General features: G+C 29.1%; 1 protein-coding gene across 2 annotated transcripts in view; it reads right to left on the minus strand.

Moving 5' to 3' along the window:
* The window catches only part of LOC129913156 (calcium-binding mitochondrial carrier protein Aralar1), a 42,900-nt gene that overhangs the window by 2,911 nt on the left and 25,458 nt on the right, over positions 1 to 14,531 (minus strand). For both annotated transcript variants that reach the window (XM_055991696.1, XM_055991697.1), the window contains exons 2-10: positions 12,129 to 12,281; positions 10,778 to 10,940; positions 9,009 to 9,100; positions 8,750 to 8,944; positions 8,467 to 8,690; positions 7,668 to 7,834; positions 7,482 to 7,600; positions 7,252 to 7,422; positions 6,996 to 7,074 (exon numbers count right to left, since the gene is read on the minus strand). In XM_055991696.1, coding sequence (XP_055847671.1) covers positions 6,996 to 7,074; positions 7,252 to 7,422; positions 7,482 to 7,600; positions 7,668 to 7,834; positions 8,467 to 8,690; positions 8,750 to 8,944; positions 9,009 to 9,100; positions 10,778 to 10,940; positions 12,129 to 12,281 — 1,363 coding nt within the window. The remainder of the gene's footprint in view (positions 1 to 6,995; positions 7,075 to 7,251; positions 7,423 to 7,481; positions 7,601 to 7,667; positions 7,835 to 8,466; positions 8,691 to 8,749; positions 8,945 to 9,008; positions 9,101 to 10,777; positions 10,941 to 12,128; positions 12,282 to 14,531) is intronic.

The raw sequence follows: 14,531 nt of genomic DNA on the forward strand, positions 1-14,531 counted from the left end.
ATATTTAGTAATCTGTTTACAAATGAGTTATATGCAGCCATTTTTTGCGTTTGGGGGTGGTGGGAGTCATTATGAATAGTAATGTCTGTTGTGGTGGGTTTCCTGAATATTTTGAATTTTAGTTTATTGTTTTGTTTTTTAATGTTTAAGTCTAAGAAATTTAAACCTTTCTCGTCTTCCATTTCTGCGGTAAATTTTATTTTAGTATTGATGTTATTTATGTATTTTTTCATTAAGTCAAGTTGTCTGTTTGTTCCATTAAAGATTATGAATGTGTCGTCTACATATCTGGAATATGCTATGATGTTATGATTTTGTGCGTTGAGGTTGGAAAGAAGATATTTGTTTTCATAGTTGTTTAGATATATGTCTGCTAGTAGGCCACTCAAAGGTGAGCCCATAGCTAGACCTTCTTCTTGTATATAGTATTCGTTGTTAAAAGTAAAATAGTTTTGTTTGAGTGTTACTTGTAATATGTTAAGTATTTCTGATATTTGTTTATTGTTCAAGGAACCATTAGTTTTCAATAAATTTGAAAGTATTTCTATTGTTTCTTTGGTGGGTATATTAGTGTACATATTTGTCACATCTAGGGAAACCATCTTAAACTGTGGTAGCATTTCTATGTTTTTAATTTTCTCTATTAATTGTAAGCTGTTATTAATACTGTGGTTATTTTTTATATGTATATTGTTTTTTATCAATTGTTGGAGTTTTTTTGCGACTTTATATGATGGGGCGGTTGTATAGTTGATAAGGGGTCTGATTGGATTTCCGTCTTTATGGATTTTTGGAAGTCCTGTGAATGATGGCGCTTTTGCATTTGGTTGTTTGAGATATGATTTTGTGGAGTTTGTAAAGAGATTGTTGCATTTATTTATTGCGTTATTGATGTCTTTAACGTATTTTTTAGTTGGGTCATCTTTAAGTTGTTTTATTTTATTGTTGGTGATGAATGTATATGTCTTTTCTATGTATTCTTGTTGATTTAAGATTACAACTGTGTTGCCTTTATCAGCCTTAGTTATTATTGCGTTATTTTGCTCTAATTTTTGTTTGATGTTTTTAATATTGATCAAATTGTTATTGGAGTTTGAGGTTCTATTTTGATTGTTGTTGGTTTGTTTTAATATATGTTTGAATTTTTTGTTGATAATAGTTCTTGTTTCATTTTGTAATTCTGTGTTTGGGATCATTTTTATTGCTGCTTCGGCGTTAGTTACTTCACGAACTAGATAGTTTTTGTTCGTTTTTTGTAAGTTAAATTTTAGTCCTTTGCTTAAAACATTTTCTTCAGAGTTTGTGAAAGTTATATTTGTTCGGTTGACGATGCGCGGGTAAAAAGTATGTTTGTTTGTTATTTCTGGTATTTGATTTTGTCGTTCTGAGAGTTTATTTATTTTTAAGGTTTGATTTCTTTCAATTTTTGTGGCTATCGTTTGAATTTGGTGTTCTATTTTTTCAATTATAGACTGTAGAGCTATTGGATGTATACTATTATATATTTGTAGATGTGTTTTGTAAATTTCTTTGTTTAGTATTACTTTTTGGCTATATATATATTTGATTTCTTCTCGTACCCATATTTCTTGGGCGGAGAGTTGTGCTTTAACTGCAGCTTTGGATGTATTTTTGATGTTAATTTGTGCGTATTTTGGTGTTATGTGCATCTTCAGACATTTTTTATTAAATTTAAGATTCATGTTAGCTTTAAGTAATTTCAATTTTGTGTTTTTATATTTAAAGACTAGTTTTGTTTGTTCAACTGATAATATCATTTTTTGTGTTGTCTCCAAGTTGTTTTATGTATGAAAATAAAAGAAAAAACATAAAAATTTTTTTTTTATTAATATTAAATTTAAATGTTTTTTATTTAATAAAATATTTAATTTTTAACAACTTATTTAGTTTTTATGATTTTAATTATTGTTTATGCGACGCGTTTCGGAAACAATGTTCCATCTTCGGGCGAATAATTACTTTGAAAGCTTTAAAGAAAGTCAAATCAGCTGGCTGAGTCATTGTTGCACATTTACTAGGTGTTAATTGAGACGACTATTGTTTATTTGGTTTTGTCTATTTTCAACAATAATTAAAATCATAAAAACTAAATAAGTTGTTAAAAATTAAATATTTTATTAAATAAAAAACATTTAAATTTAATATTAATAAAAAAAAAATTTTTATGTTTTTTCTTTTATTTTCATACATAAAACAACTTGGAGACAACACAAAAAATGATATTATCAGTTGAACAAACAAAACTAGTCTTTAAATATAAAAACACAAAATTGAAATTACTTAAAGCTAACATGAATCTTAAATTTAATAAAAAATGTCTGAAGATGCACATAACACCAAAATACGCACAAATTAACATCAAAAATACATCCAAAGCTGCAGTTAAAGCACAACTCTCCGCCCAAGAAATATGGGTACGAGAAGAAATCAAATATATATATAGCCAAAAAGTAATACTAAACAAAGAAATTTACAAAACACATCTACAAATATATAATAGTATACATCCAATAGCTCTACAGTCTATAATTGAAAAAATAGAACACCAAATTCAAACGATAGCCACAAAAATTGAAAGAAATCAAACCTTAAAAATAAATAAACTCTCAGAACGACAAAATCAAATACCAGAAATAACAAACAAACATACTTTTTACCCGCGCATCGTCAACCGAACAAATATAACTTTCACAAACTCTGAAGAAAATGTTTTAAGCAAAGGACTAAAATTTAACTTACAAAAAACGAACAAAAACTATCTAGTTCGTGAAGTAACTAACGCCGAAGCAGCAATAAAAATGATCCCAAACACAGAATTACAAAATGAAACAAGAACTATTATCAACAAAAAATTCAAACATATATTAAAACAAACCAACAACAATCAAAATAGAACCTCAAACTCCAATAACAATTTGATCAATATTAAAAACATCAAACAAAAATTAGAGCAAAATAACGCAATAATAACTAAGGCTGATAAAGGCAACACAGTTGTAATCTTAAATCAACAAGAATACATAGAAAAGACATATACATTCATCACCAACAATAAAATAAAACAACTTAAAGATGACCCAACTAAAAAATACGTTAAAGACATCAATAACGCAATAAATAAATGCAACAATCTCTTTACAAACTCCACAAAATCATATCTCAAACAACCAAATGCAAAAGCGCCATCATTCACAGGACTTCCAAAAATCCATAAAGACGGAAATCCAATCAGACCCCTTATCAACTATACAACCGCCCCATCATATAAAGTCGCAAAAAAACTCCAACAATTGATAAAAAACAATATACATATAAAAAATAACCACAGTATTAATAACAGCTTACAATTAATAGAGAAAATTAAAAACATAGAAATGCTACCACAGTTTAAGATGGTTTCCCTAGATGTGACAAATATGTACACTAATATACCCACCAAAGAAACAATAGAAATACTTTCAAATTTATTGAAAACTAATGGTTCCTTGAACAATAAACAAATATCAGAAATACTTAACATATTACAAGTAACACTCAAACAAAACTATTTTACTTTTAACAACGAATACTATATACAAGAAGAAGGTCTAGCTATGGGCTCACCTTTGAGTGGCCAACTAGCAGACATATATCTAAACAACTATGAAAACAAATATCTTCTTTCCAACCTCAACGCACAAAATCATAACATCATAGCATATTCCAGATATGTAGACGACACATTCATAATCTTTAATGGAACAAACAGACAACTTGACTTAATGAAAAAATACATAAATAACATCAATACTAAAATAAAATTTACCGCAGAAATGGAAGACGAGAAAGGTTTAAATTTCTTAGACTTAAACATTAAAAAACAAAACAATAAACTAAAATTCAAAATATTCAGGAAACCCACCACAACAGACATTACTATTCATAATGACTCCCACCACCCCCAAACGCAAAAAATGGCTGCATATAACTCATTTGTAAACAGATTACTAAATATTCCAATGGACCAAGCTGATTATGAAGACGAATTAAATACCATAAAATACATAGCAACACAGAATGGATTCAACCCACAAATAATAGATAAACTAATTTATAAAAGAAGAAATAAAATAAACAACACACACAAAACCAACATACAAACAGACAGAAAATTCATAGCAATAGAATACACGAATATATTATCACAAATAATTAAAAATGAATTTAATAAAATAAACATCCAGGTATCATTCACCACCAACAACAACATTCAACAAATTCTACAAAAAAGAAAAAAAGAAACAAAGTCTTGTTCGGGAGTGTATAAGATCAAGTGTAATGACTGCGACAACTATTACATTGGCCAAACAGGGAGAGCATTCTACGAACGATTTTGTGAACATAAACCTACACCTAACACTAAATCTAATTTCGCCTTGCATCTAATACAGAACAAACATAACTATACAGACTTTAATAACAATTTAACCCCATTGCACATATGCAAAAAAGGGAGACTACTCGATGCGTTGGAAGAGTATGAAATATATAAAGCTAACAAAACCGAACAACACAAATTATTAAATGACAAATTGATATTTACAACGAATGGACTATATGACACCGCGTTAAAAAAGGAAAATAGACAAAACCAAATAAACAATAGTCGTCTCAATTAACACCTAGTAAATGTGCAACAATGACTCAGCCAGCTGATTTGACTTTCTTTAAAGCTTTCAAAGTAATTATTCGCCCGAAGATGGAACATTGTTTCCGAAACGCGTCGCATAAACAATAATTAAAATCATAAAAACTAAATAAGTTGTTAAAAATTAAATATTTTATTAAATAAAAAACATTTAAATTTAATATTAATAAAAAAAAAATTTTTATGTTTTTTCTTTTATTTTCATACATAAAACAACTTGGAGACAACACAAAAAATGATATTAACAGAACAGTATTTGCGAAGGAAAATTGGTTCCAGAGAAGAAAACAATATGAGAGTATGTAGGTAGGTATCTACATTTTCAATCGATTTCAGTTTAATATATTAATTCTTGTCGATTTTTTGTAGTATGTCAAAAATCAGGATGATTTCTTGACAAAAAGTCTTGAAATTTGGTGTACTGAAGAATATTAAAGTCCCAGAAATAGCAAAATAAAAGGTAGGTATAAAAGTGTTTTTCACTAATTTGACAATTTTTGGACTTTGCTTTAAATACTTGTCATTGAATATTAACAGGCATACCCAAATCTTAGAGTGAACATAAAATATCAATGTTGCTAGTATTCTAGCTTAAACACTGTTTTGAAAATACAATTGTATTTAAACGCTTATTCTTATCGCGATTTTAAATTTTTTGTATTCTCATATGATTCAGTGTAGGCTTGTGTAGTTCGCGAACGAAATAGTTCAATGAACTAGTTCATCTTGGTGAACTAGTGAACTTAGTTCATTTAATTAACTCAATTTAGTTCACGAATAGCGAAAAAGATTTTTTTCAACAAACTAAACAGCAAACTAGAGCAGTTGTAATATGACATTACAAAATAGCTTGCGCTCACCTTACATTATCATTTTTTTGTATATATTTTTTGGGTGAAAGGAAGTCCCATCTATATAGGGAATTTTAAAATTTGGTCCTTGTCTCCTTGTCTTATACGCCGACAGCGCCCTTTTAGCCCGACAGACGTTTAAAGAATAGGGCATAAGAAATTGCATCCAATTCCTTGTGGAGCGAAATCAGTTCTTCTGCTCTACATTTGGATACAGTTTGTACAAACTAATTTTGTTTTTTAATTCTAACAAAACCGAATGGATTACCTAAAATAAATTGAACTAAAATTCAGTAGCGTGATTTGAACTAAAGTGATCGATCACTCAAATGAACTAAAGTGCCCAACTCCAATTCAGTGTACTAAATTTTATGAATTTTCGTCAAGATATGACAGTGCAAATAATATTTGACGCTAAAAAGCAAAATAGGCATAACTTTACACAAGAGTCGGGATTTATTTATTGACGACCTCATTCAAATAAAAATGTTAGGATCATTGAAACTCATGAAACTTTTCTCAAAATTGAGAACATGTATTGGTGTGTACTTTTCTATGGCATAAAAAGCAGTTGAACAGAGGCTTGGGCTTTCATATGTCGATTTTAAAACAAAAAAAAAACTATTTCGGGGCCCAGGGTCCACCCTGCACTAATAAACTGTAACCCTTATAAGCCTTCTTCTAAGATTTGTTGAAAAAAAAAAAAATGCTTCAGCAAGAATTACTCAGATTACAATTAGAAACATTATTTTATGTTTGATGAGTTGATTTTTTTTTCTATTACTCACTAGATACTCTTTTTTTATTTTATTACAATTCAATAAAACATAATGTATATTGTTCAGTAAAATGTTTACATGTGGGGATCTTAAAATATCGGATCCATGAGTTAAAGTAACGGGTCGCTAAAGCGGTGTTAATATTATATCGTATTTATTTAACATGCTACCATGTTCCGTTTAACCCTGATTTTTTAATCGTCAGGTTAGAGTATCAGAAGAATAATGCCAATTTACAAAAAAATTATTCATAGGAATAAGCTAACTAGGGTTTATCTTCCTAGTGAAAAATTGTCTCTTAAAAGAATTATAGCTCCCTATTCTAAAGTCAATTCTTTGGATTGGAATAAAATACGCATTTAATATTTTAAAAGAACTAAAATAACTTTACTTTATCTTATCTCAACGTTTTGTCGTTATTCGCAATTTCTTCAGGGGTTTTATTAGATCTTTAATATAACATTATAAAAAAAAAAGATTTTACTACAAATTTAGTCGCATAGTTAAATGAAAGTGATTTCAATGATAAACATTTCTAATCAATAAAATAAACTAAATTTAAACTAAGCAAAGTATTTTTGATTTCCTGTAAAAAATACTTTTCCACAATCGAGGCGTAAAAATACATAAGACAAATAAACTGAAATTAAAGCTTACCCGCGATTTCTCCGGCAACTTGAAGTCGAATCTTAACAATTTCTAATGGATTAGTAAATACAACTTGAGATGCGCCAGCCTAGAAAAATCATATCAAAATTGTTATCAGTTGTGTTAAATGAACAAATGAGGAGTCTATTTTGAAATTGGTCACATTTTATTAAATGTTTTTAACCCTTGAATTGTTTGCAAAAAAAAGTGATACTTATTTAATTTTATACCATTTTCAAAATAGAAGACTCAAATAACCACTTACACATGCTCCAGCTAAAACTTCTGCATATTTCGAAATGACTCCTTGTTTGTCGGTAAACTTATCACGAACAAAATCGTTAACAGTCAACTTAATAGCTTTTTCAGGTGCAACTCCCATAAGTTGAGGTAACAAGCCACGATATAAACCAAGAACACCTTCGTGACGAATGACCTTAATAACACATGTAGATAAATAAGCAAGTGTATAGATCATAAAATCAAATTTTAAACCTTATTAAAGCAATCCCATGAGTTTCTATAAGCAATTTCACCAATAAACGAACCAGTACGTTGATTTTGCATTCTCGTCTTAACCAAATCAATTGGATAAACCACAGTTGCACCAACAGCTGTGAATATAAATTTGATTTAAATTAGAAAAAGAACTTTAAACAAAAAATATTCTATTGAACTCACCTCCAGCAATTGAACCAAGAGTAAACCTGTAGGAGCTCTCGAGAATCTGAATGAATGCCGATCTGTCAGCAGGACTATCAACAGCCTTGATATCAGCCAGGCGCGTTGTGATATGTTTGGTGTAGTGCTCTGGAGCAATATTGCTTAGATCACCGTAGACAATGCGCCTAAATAGATGATCAATTGAATTAGTAAACATTCTAAGATATCTCATTTTTAAGGATAAGATAGTTCTAGCAAGATAGAGAGATGGAGGAGGAAAATTTCACCAAAGCATCCACGAAAGTTGGTTTTAAGCTTGGTAAAATTTACCTTAATAATAAGATGCAGGTAACAATATCATCAACCAATTCAAACGCAAAAATGATTTTTGATTTCAAAAATTAACAAAAAAAAAACATAGTATTTCCGGGTTAACTGGGTTTTACTGGAAAAAAAGGGTGGGTGTCTCGCAGTTTTTTTTTATACAAATTTTAGACTTGCCTATTGATGTCAATCTTTTTACGCCTCCACCACCTTTATTATGAGTGAGAACGCGTGTAAAAATATACAGAAAAACGGGACAATAAAAGACCGGTTATATTTACTTCTTAAGACATAACGCGATTTTTGTGTGTTTTTTTTTTTTTTTAATTAAATTGATAGATTGATTATTGATTATGAGTGTGCAGAGCGGGTAGCCAGCCCACTCAGCGCATTGTTGTGTGAACATAGAAGATGAATCTAACATAAAACAATTTCTTGAGCTGAATACAAAAATTTTAATTTTAATAAAAACTGATTATTTTGTGGAACCTACCCCGTTTGATGAAGTGCACCGGTAAGCTGGAAAAGGATATCAATTTCGAGTGGTGTGATGTGGCTCATTGTTTGTGCGGCCAATAAAAGTTCATCTTTTGTGACGGGTTCGACGCGATTGCCTTGAGTTGCATACAGGTAGATACGTTTGATCAATTCCATGTTATTGAGAAGCGATGTGAATGCCATGAAGTAGGGGAAACTAACTTTGTGTCCTTCTGTCACCTAAAAAAGAAATGCAAGATCAATATATGAATGTTTTTTAAGGATTTCTTTAAACTTACTGCAACAAGATTGTCCTTAACATCTGCTGTGAGTAAATGCCTTTTCACTTTAACCATTATATCTTGAAAGTCCAATGGTGAAATGTATCCAGTACCAGCTGGATCTTTGCTTCGGAATGCTTCCATTGCATATTCTTCGTGGAAATCGTGAAGGAGTTGAGAGAATTCCATGTAGTTGATAACTCTTTGTTTGTCCTAGCAAAAAATAGGTAAAAATTGATAAGTTTTTGTAGTTGAAAATAAGTTTTAAAAAACTTACTCTGCCAAAGTAGCGTTGAATGAATTGACCATCTAAGCTGAAAGGAATTTTAGAATGCAGTTCGGTTTTTTGTACCACTTCCGCAAATTCAGCTGAAAAAGAAAATTGACGATTATTTTTAAGGCTAAGATATGGTTTATTTTATAATAATCAATAGGAACTCTCACTATAATATGAAAACTCAAATAAGGGATACTATAAAGGTTACTGTGTCTCCTATAATTCATTTTAATATCTTGTTGTGGAAAAGGATGTAGTAACCACCAGATTTAAGATTTCATATTCAGGAGGGTTGCAATATTGATACATATGATTCTCTGGTTGATAAACTTAAGAATCCTTTAAAACAGGGTGAGCCGAAGTTCGAGAACTGTGGTATGAATCTGCTTTGACAATTCGCATCTTGGGGAAAGAAAGATATTCTGCTGTACTAAGCAAAAATCCGTCAATGAGCAGGACAAAGGAAGAATTCTTTGTGTCAGTGTAAGCATTAATTTCGCTATTTGACCGTTTTTGGATAACATTTATCTGAAGAAGAAAAAGTTAAGAATCTTTTTGGGAGATATCAATACTATTTTGGAAGGAACAGATCTTTGTCATAGTTGGAAGGTACAGCATGTAAGACCTTATCTCCGGAAAAGAAATTAGACTTGTTGATTTCATATAAAGCCACTGGCAAAATTGGGACGATTGCCTCAAAAACATAATCACATATTCGACGATTTTCGGCTTGATTCTGAATGTATTTCGGCGACGAGGCTAAAACGGATCAGGGCACAATGATAAAATTACAGAACAGGGGTACTGAATCTGGTTTAATAAAAATAATATCACGACGAAAACTTTTTTTTGGAAAGAATCGTTCTGGATCTCTCTTATAGGATTCTGTGCTATTTGGTGGTAAAATGATTTACAGTGAAATGACTCTTAATTTGCATATATTTTTGAATAGATTGGAATTATGAAAGAGGATCCAGCCTATTTTTTTGCGAAAAGAAATTATAAAAGAATCATTCTTTAGAAAAAAAAAATATGGGAAACTGTGGTCGTTGCTGAAAGACCATCTGTCATGAAAAAGTACATACGTCTCTGCTTATATGTCCGGACTCGACTGTAAATTATAGGTCCGTTCTATTTCTGCAATTGAATTACACTAACACACGAATGGTTGAAAGTTGTAAGTCACCTTGCTCCTTTATGGGTGGTCGTGAAAATTATTATTATAAAGGGAATCGCAAAGAGCCGAAAAGTTGTTGATAAAAGATAATTACAATAGTCGTGTCAGGAACAAGAATCTTAGAACTTTACCCAGAGTTTGTTTATAGTTACGAATTGAATGGAGTTCTTTGTTTTACCAGAGAAGAGAGCAAGTAAGATACTCATATAATATCGTCGGCATAATGCCAATCTTCCATCTGTTGCCTAGAAGCATAAATTATCAATTTCCGTTGCATAAGTTTCCATAAGATTGCATGAGTTTTCAACACTTTGAAGCAGTTTTTCTCAAAACCACAATTTTGCAGATTCTTTAAATAATCATCCTTTACAATTTAAATATAAAAAAAAACAACTCTGACGGTGATCTAAGTTGACAAAAAAACACAGAATACAGTAGGAATATTGATTAGTAAACAAATTTTTTTAAAAGACAATGAGAAAGATATCAATTTCAGTTCAACCACAATATTTACAACCGCAAAAACTGAATCATTTTAATTAATGACAATGACATAAGTTTATTGAAAATCTAAACAAAATAGAAATCTTACCATGAGATACTGATCCATTGCCATTACGATCAAACAATTGAAATGCTGTTTTGTATAAAGCATCTGGAGTACAGAGTAGACCTTCAAAAGCTTGAAATTCAGCAAATGAAATAAGGCCATCTTTGCTTGTGTCTGCTATACCAGCTAACAGTCTGACGGATTCCTATAAAAATATTAAATAAATATTTAAGTTATTACTTATAAGTGTAAAAAATTTTAGAATTACTTAATAAGAAAATAGATATGAATATTGATTATTTTAAAGTAACAGTAGCACCCGTATGGTTACTTATAACTTAAAAATATAATCATATATACAATACAAATATATGTACATAAATGTATATAATTTTTTTTTTATATGATTGATATCAAGAGGTAATAAATGGGGTTAATAATCTTTGATACCTATCGAGTAAAATTTTAAAATGAAAATAAATGTTATAAAAATATTTTTATGATATATTCATGATAATGATAAAAATATTCAACACGTGAACAACATGCACAAAAAATTTAACTTTTAATGGGTTTCAATCAGATTAAAATAATGACGTTTTATAATCTTTTAAAACAAAAATTTAATGAACAAGATATTTCGATAATAATTTTTAAGATAATGATTATAAGAATTTGATGTACTCAAGTCTAATCTACAAAACAAGATCAATTTTGTGTTATTTTAAATTTTAACCAATTTTGCAAGTAGGACCCAGACCCAGAACCAGATTTTGTCTGTTGGAAAAAGCTTTAATGCTTGGAATTAATTTAAAGCAAAGTCAGAAGAGGGTTAGGCATTTAAAACAATTACAATTTGTACAAAATCGAAAATTAAATGGGATTATCATGCGGTGGATATTTTTTTGTGTCGGTTTTCTTAAAATGCACTTAAAACTTTTTAAGAAGATTTTTTTAGATATTTTTCAGTATCACTAACAAAATTTGATAAGTTTTTTTCTTCTCTCAATAGATTTTTCAAACATATACAGAGAAAAAAAAACAACTTAAAAAATCAATGAAAAACAATTAAATTAATGTATTTTTGTTTTTGGAAGTTTGGAATGATTTTCCGTTGCAGATGGAATTGAAACGACGTGAAGTTAATTTTAAAAGATTTTTTTATGCAGCAAACGGATACAAATCGAAGTTCAAGTTTAAAAAAAGTACCAGTACTTTAAAAAAAAAATAAACTGGCTGAAAAACTGGGTCTTAGTGCTCAATTTTGTTTATTATTTATTTTATTTTTTGTTTATAATTAAGGTAGGTATTGGGGATAATCAAAATACTTTTGTTTAAATCCAATATTTTAGTTTATATTAATATGTAATTTATTTGTGTGTGTGGTACTTACATCATTAAATGCAGCATCTGTAAAAAGTCCCAAATATTTTCGCACAAAATCTTCACTGGTCATGTAGGCTTCGCCATCTTTTTGTTGTGATGCATACTTAAGGAAGACTTCTTTTAATTTATCTGTACTGGCACGTTTCAAATGTGACGGTCCCTGTAATAATAAAATAAAAAAAATATGATAAGACATTTTTTACGCAGTTAGTTTAAACAATAAAATATCATATTATTGTCACGCATCACACTTGAAATTTTAACAATAATCGTATTCAAAATCGCAGGTTATTTTTAATACCTCACAAATAATTGCATGAATTGATTTTTTAAAACAAACCTACAAAATTCATTGATATGAAAGAGTTCAAGAAATCTTAACATAAACTTCCGTCAAATATTAATTTATCTACAAAATGTACATTTTTAATTAGGAAGACAAAAAAAATTAGTTTGTTGTTGACGTAAGAAATAATTGTCAAGTATTCTTCATTTATTCAAAGCCACTCATACATTAAAATATAAATATATTCAATTGTCTATTTTGTTATATTTCTATGAATTTACGGCTCATTTGAGCAGAAAATTAAATGGTTTTCGGCGCCATAATCATTGTCAATAGAACTCTTATAAACAGCTTTTTCTTTTTGTTTGTTCACGTTTAATTTGAAAATTAAATGAAAACAAAAACACACACGGCCTAAGTACATTTGGGGTAAGAGAATCTCGCAAAACAAAAAAAAAAAAAAAACAGTCACACATGCATTGCTCAGTTGTTCAAAAACAAATATATGTACATAGGTGTAAAGGGTTTAAACATTTATCCGGCATTATAAAAATCACAATAATAAAATTTATGAAATGTTTGTGATAACTGTGATAAATATGCATGTTTTTTGTGTATTTGCAAACATTATATTAAAGGTCTTTTAATTCCGATAAAAGACTTTCAATTATTTTTTCAATTGCCAATGAGATAGTTCACTGCATATAAAATTTTTGAGTATGACAGCTGCAAGAAAATAGTATAGAAATGACATTTAAAAAAATTGTGTATGGCGTATACGTACTATTTTTAAATAGAAATGTTTAAACACTTTCACTTAAGTATTTAAAAAAAAAAAACAAAAAAGTTTTTTTGTTTCTTTCAGGCATGTGTCCAACTTATTGCACGAGAATATTACATCAGAAAAAAAAATAATGAAAGTTGTATATATAAAAACAAAAGTCAAAACCATGCTAAAATAAATAGAACATTCTTGATTTTGTCGACTCAATTGAGATGACATTAAGAAACGAAAAAAAAAAAACTCTTGTCGCCAAATTGTCTTTTATGTTAAATGGGGCTTGGCATTTAGCAGGTGTTTAGCAAAAAAGAAACAAAAGTGTTTTTGTTTTTGTATTTAATTACTAATTCATAATTTTCTGGCTGATTTTCATTCTTATTATTAAAAATTATCATGAACAAAGAGACAAAGCAGCCCAAACTGTTTTGTTTTTTTGTAAGCAACAAATTGTTTTGATTTAAAAATTACAAAAAAAAAAATGCTACATGTCGAAGCACTTACATATTTGGACAAAAAGTTTTGTTTTGCTCAGCGACTCGATACATAAGAACAAATAAATAGAGGTGGCATTATTTTCTATTAAAAATGTGTTATCATGGCGATTTAATATAATTCTCTATAAATAGTCAAGTTGATATTTTATTGAATTTATCAATTAAAATTAATAACAAATAATTTTCAAGTATGATGTGTGTAAGTGTTTTTTTTTTTACCTCCAATTGTTTAATAGCGCTATGACGTCAACAGCTTACAAAATGGAAAACAACACACTATATCGATAAGATTATAATTCTTCCTATATTTTATAAGGGTCTTGGAATTTTATAGTCTGCTGATGTTGTCAGGCAAAAACATATTTGTTTGTTATTGAGAAATAGCCCCCCAGCAAATTTCTATTCTTATCTGACACAATAAAAAAGAAACAAAAACACTTTAATCGGAGTTAAAAACAAGGGCAAGTCACTATATGCGACGTCATTGTTCCTTTTCTTAATAAGAGGTTGAGGTTATTTTCCATCAGTAATGACTAGATTAATATAACTTGCTATCAGAATAACTAAGCTGGTTATAAATTACCTTAAATAATATTTTTAATTTGAAAAGAAAAAAAATGTGGAAAGTATAGCAATGAAGTTTGTGTATCTTTCACATGTTTTTCTGAATCAAATAAATATAAAAAAAGCTTTTTAGAAGCATGACATTGTATAAAATTCTAATAAAAAAAAGTTTCATTGCTGTCACACATTGCAATTATTTTTAATTACATTACCACCAATGGCGGTAGATTAAATGAAATTTCCAACTATATTTTGTGACTGTTTCAACAATAGTGAAAAAATGAA

This window comes from Episyrphus balteatus, chromosome 3, assembly GCF_945859705.1.
Source record: "Episyrphus balteatus chromosome 3, idEpiBalt1.1, whole genome shotgun sequence".
Classification (NCBI taxonomy): domain Eukaryota; kingdom Metazoa; phylum Arthropoda; class Insecta; order Diptera; family Syrphidae; genus Episyrphus; species Episyrphus balteatus.